Genomic DNA, 4,893 nt, shown 5'->3' with positions numbered 1-4,893 from the left:
GACCATGGTAAATATTTCGGCAATTTTTATTTTCGAGCGAAAAAAAGTCAAAAAAATTTTAAAATTGAAGGCTAAAATCCATGCTTTTTGAGATATTTTGGAGGTTTGGAGTCCCGGTGTCGAAAAGCCTTGAAATTTTAGGGGATACATCTCGTGGTCCTATAATGCCGTTTGGAACCATATAATAATCCCGGTAAGGTCCTAAACAAAACACGATCCAAAAAAACAAATCGGAATTTAATTTTATCAGCACTCTTTCCCTACTAGCAGCGCTCATTTCCGTGTTCCCATCGACCACCACGTTGTCATTGGCGTTTTCTCTGTTTCTTTATCATCTCGTCCTCTTATCTCTCTCACTATTCCACCTTAACTACCTTCTCTAACTTCCTTCTTCTTCTTCTTCATCAATGGCGCCAATCCAACTACTCGAATCCCTAATTTCACTTTAATTCCTTTCAATTTCCCCAAAAATCAACCATGTTTTCTGCAAATCTAAGCACATCTCCTTCCTTAATCACTCCCAAAACTTCTACTTCTACTTCAATTTCAAAACCCTACTTTCTCTCTCCTCGTTCTCTCACAATCCAATCACGTGCCCCCGATTTCTCTGCTGCTTCTTCTTCGTCTTCTTCTCCTGATTGGTTTCAATTTCCCGACATTTCTGGACCTCGGATTCCCCGAGAAAACGACGCCGTTTCAGGGGGTAACAGCAGCAGCAGAGATAGCGATGATTCTATGTTGAATGGGAAGAGAGAGAAGAAATGGTCGAGAAATAGAGAGAGTTATCTAAGGGATGATTCTGAGCCTCTTCCTCTTCCTATGACTTTTTCCGATATTACCCCTACTTCTCTTGAGGAAATCGATCGTCGTCTTCGTTGTGATCCTCAACTTGAGGTAGATTCTTGATTAATTCAAAAAAATATCTCATTTTTAGTAAATTAATTACTGTCAATTGTATGAACATTTGGGTTTGGAGGTAAAGATTTGATATTTTGATAGTGACATTGATATTTTACTTTTGGGATATTTTATAGGATAAAATTGATATTTTTCTATGAATTGATTGTTTATTTAAGACTCTATGAGAGTGCGAGAAAGGGCAATGACGTAGACGGAATTTATCTCGTGTCTTGAATACAACCCATTCTATACTTTACTAACTAGGGTAGCTAACATCCTACACATGATGAATTAATTGAAGACTTCAACATTAATATGATTGAATACCAACTAGGCTAGCTAACTTATAATTTGAATTCGAGATGAAGTGTTTAGTTGATTTTCTTGATATTTTTTAGGGTCCCTCCTATACATGTAATTTGTTAAGGCATGATTGTAGATTTGTAGTGCACCTAATATGATTTAGTGGGGGCATTTGGAGCCTTGGTGGATATTAATGTGACATTGTAACTTGGCATTTGTACACTCTATGATTTTGATCATTGTTAGATGGAGTTAATAGATATGGTGTATTGATGGAATACGTGTTGATTACCGAAGGTACGTGTGGAAATGATGTATGGGAAGATAATGGGATTAGTTTTGTAAATATGTTATATTGTGACAAAAGCTAATTTTGGTCTTTCTATGTATTTTATTGGAAGATATAGCAAGCATTGTTATTTGGAATTGAATTGCAAATTGTTAGCCTCATGAACAAGCGAATTTGGAGTTTTCCCTCTTGTATGTTCTCTGGTCTAATTCTTGTTTTGGGGACTTTAGGATTGTAAAGTGCCTGTTTTTGAGTGGGTGGGGAAGTGTCGAAGTTGCCAAGGATCAGGGTATGTCAACTACTACAACAAACGAGGGAAGACTACTTGCAAATGCATACCATGTATGGGAGTTGGTAAGATTCTGGAATTGTTCTGTCTTTTAGCTTAATAATTCTGAAAAGTTATTCTTTCCGAGGGAAGTTTATTCATAGCAATATGTATGAATTTCTATTCACCAAGTTTTATGAGATGGATGAGTGGCAATGTTCCTAGATATGGATTAATTAATAAAATATAAACAATGTATGTTTGGCTTTTGTATGTGGCCTCTCTTGATAGGCTAAGAATAGTAACGAAACAGGAGCTTTTCTTTGAAGACCAAAGTTTCATAGCTAGAAAAGTGTATTGACTGTATACAGATAAAAGGATATACATAAGTTTGAAGTTTTTCTTGTCCCTAACAAATTATGAAGAACTGTATGTCATGCAATGCTTTTTAAGATATATTTTCATAACTGTGTATCTGAATAGCTTTAAATGAGACTGCTTACTTTTGACCTAGGAAGTATAGAAACTTCTGGGGTATAAGGTTTCCTATTCCCAAAAGCTCATTTGTTTCCGTGCTGATGAAGTCCAAATTGGCTGAGAGCTTGGGACTTAAGGTTTTCTAGTTTCTGAATGTTTTCATATCTGTGCTACATAGATCTTTATAAATTGTTTATATTCATTTTTGCATTCTGTGACAAGTAGTCAAATGCGAAGATTTGTGTTTAACATAATTGTAATATGACTACTTCACTGCAGAAATCCTACGGTCATTCCTTTTAGTTCCTATTATTATCTTCATTCTTCCTCTTCACAATGCCACCACAATTCCAATCCCTTCTCAATTCCCTCTGGGACTATCATTGGCACTTTACAGGTTGTCCATCCTCCACCCAGGTGTAAGGTGTAATTTACTAATTTTTACACTTGGGTGTTGGATGGAATTTGTGGTGGCATTGAGAGTTTCTGGCATCTTAAATTTGTCATTGGGTAATACATAGGTTATAGCTTCTCTCTGTATCATCTCTTCTAATTTCGTATAACTTGGTTTGCTATCATCTTCTGTTACTGGTGTATAGTTGAACACGTGTATTGCTTTAGTGGAAGGTAAATATACGTCTTGTAACTCATTCTGTATATCAATTCTTGGCTGCAGGATATGTTCAAAAGATATCAGCCCGGAAGGAGTTTGAATCGATGGAGGATTAAAAGCCACCTTGATCTCAGTAGAAACTTGTTAGTTCTTCTAGCTTCAATGTGTATGTACATTCAATATTATTCTGATGAGATATGTTCCCATACCCTTACTTATCAGAACAGATTTACAGAAAAAAAGAACTTTTATGAATTTTGTTATGGAATCAATCATGAAAATTTTCTAGCATCTGATCTTACTATTCTGGAAATATTAATTATATTTGTTCATAATCTTTTAATTGGAATGCAACCTGGGATAAAACACATATATGACCTCATGCAACTCACACCTACAGGATTATGTACTCTTCATTTTGAATAGAAGTATATTTTATTGTCATTCCTGTTAATTATTCTTTGTAAGCAAACAGAATGTAAGTAGCGATTTCATTGAATTTGCCTTTGAAGAGATGGTCACAAATGCCTGTTATTGTCATTTCTACAGCTCTTCCTCTTGCTGTTTACTCAGTCTTCAGTTTGTATTGCTGGATTGTTCTTTGATGCGTTCATAATTCAACCCTATGTGACATTGGAGACTAAAGCTGAAACAAAATCAGTATATACTATATAGCTGCTTTCAAAGGCTGATTGATGGTTGAGATTTTTTGTGTTTATGTTGATCCACAATTACATATACATTTACCTCTTCAACATGTCCGTTCTTTCTTTTCCCCTTTTGGGAGAAAGTAACTGGTAATTCAAGGAAGCAGTATTTTGGCGGTCTCATCTAGTCATCTCTAGACCAGGGTGTGGTTTGGGAAAGTCTATACGAATTTCACTATGTTATAATGTTATGTACTTGTTACACTTCATTTATCAAGAAGATTGACACTTTGACTTGTATACAAATGGCCAATTCCATTGTAATAGTTGCTGCTGCAGGTGCTGCTGTTGTCTCCATGATGTCACTGATATTGCTGCTACTTCTGCCACGACCATTTGCTCTATCTGTAATGTTTCATCTGATAGTAATATGACTTATATGAGTAGTAGCAGGTTTTGAAAGGTAGTACCTTTGATTTTTTGAAGGCCTGAAGGCAACAAGAGAGTGTTGAAAGACTCTTTTGGATAATTACCTTGAGAATGTTGAGCATAATATCCCAAGCCTTAATCTAATGTGTGCATGTTTTTTTTTTTTTTTTTTTTTTTTTTTTTTTTTTTTTTTTGAAGAATAATGTGTGCGTGTTTCTTTAGTCTTCTTTTATTTTTAACTTTTATTTTTCGTTAAAATAGGGGTTTTTTAATTAATTAATTAAGTGGCGTGGAGTCAAATGTTTAAAATGTAAGATTAGATAATTGTAAATGTTAATCTCAGAGACTCAGAGATTAACCACAATAGATAATACTTATGAAGTACTTCGTATAAGTTTCTTAAAGACGTTCTTCAATTACAATTTGTGAAGATTACAATACAAACAGAATTTACTCTCAAAACCTAATTGATAAGTATATACCAAATAATATACTCATAGTCGATCTGACGATGTTGTTTTACTTTTGAACTTTTTTTATGCGTTTAAAAGATTAATGTTCAAATAATACAGTGAAAATCTTTGTAAAAACACAAACAAGGACTTCTTTGTAGTCAAAGAGGTAGCAAGACTTTGCCAATAGCGTTGGGCACGGGCTGGGTTGATAGGTGTAGTGGTCTAGCAAGTTGAGCCTAGAAATCTAGAATGCTTCAAAGCAAAGTTGTGAATTTAGAGCTATCAATTCGGGTAAACGTGTTGGGTTTGGGTCAGGTAAGGGTGGGTCGGGTCAACTTAGATCAGGTCAATGTTTGAGTCGGGTCATACTTCTTATCGGGTTTAGGTCGGGTTAATAACAGGTCGGGTTTCACTCGAGTCGGGTGAACAATAGGTCTGGTTTGATTCGGGTTTTCACGGGTTAAAACAGATTAGGGTAATTTTCGTGTTTCAGTCGGGTTCGGTTCAAGTCA

The 4,893-nt window shown here is 35.3% G+C and overlaps 1 protein-coding gene across 4 annotated transcripts; it reads left to right on the top strand.

Moving 5' to 3' along the window:
* Window positions 1-201: 201 nt before the first annotated feature.
* LOC110705137 (protein disulfide-isomerase SCO2-like) lies at window positions 202-4,088 on the top strand. Of its 4 annotated transcripts, none has more exons than XR_002508045.1 (4): window positions 202-894; window positions 1,723-1,846; window positions 2,914-3,016; window positions 3,400-3,797. XR_002508045.1 is itself a non-coding variant. In XM_021882979.1 (4 exons), exons 1-3 carry the CDS (start codon window positions 478-480, stop codon window positions 2,964-2,966), a joined length of 594 nt encoding a protein of 197 aa, XP_021738671.1. In that variant the 5' UTR covers window positions 202-477; the 3' UTR covers window positions 2,967-2,993; window positions 3,837-4,088. The 4 variants fall into 4 exon arrangements, 3 of the variants coding, with proteins under 3 accessions (XP_021738671.1, XP_021738670.1, XP_021738669.1); XM_021882979.1 differs by lacking the exon at window positions 3,400-3,797 and adding an exon at window positions 3,837-4,088 and having other exon boundaries at window positions 2,914-2,993; XM_021882978.1 differs by having other exon boundaries at window positions 2,914-2,993.
* Window positions 4,089-4,893: the final 805 nt, after the last annotated feature.

Source organism: Chenopodium quinoa, unplaced genomic scaffold (assembly GCF_001683475.1).
Source record: "Chenopodium quinoa cultivar QQ74 unplaced genomic scaffold, ASM168347v1, whole genome shotgun sequence".
Classification (NCBI taxonomy): Eukaryota; Viridiplantae; Streptophyta; class Magnoliopsida; order Caryophyllales; family Amaranthaceae; genus Chenopodium; species Chenopodium quinoa.
This window is presented reverse-complemented; position numbering and strand designations above follow the sequence as displayed.

Bases quoted from the DNA above. Each gene is read 5' to 3' on its own strand.
- LOC110705137 (XM_021882979.1), top strand. From the start codon at position 478: ATGTTTTCTGCAAATCTAAGCACATCTCCTTCCTTAATCACTCCCAAA. The intron at 895-1,722 runs GTAGATTCTTGA...TGGGGACTTTAG, and splicing joins GTTGTGATCCTCAACTTGAG to GATTGTAAAGTGCCTGTTTT. The intron at 1,847-2,913 runs GTAAGATTCTGG...TCTTGGCTGCAG, and splicing joins CATACCATGTATGGGAGTTG to GATATGTTCAAAAGATATCA.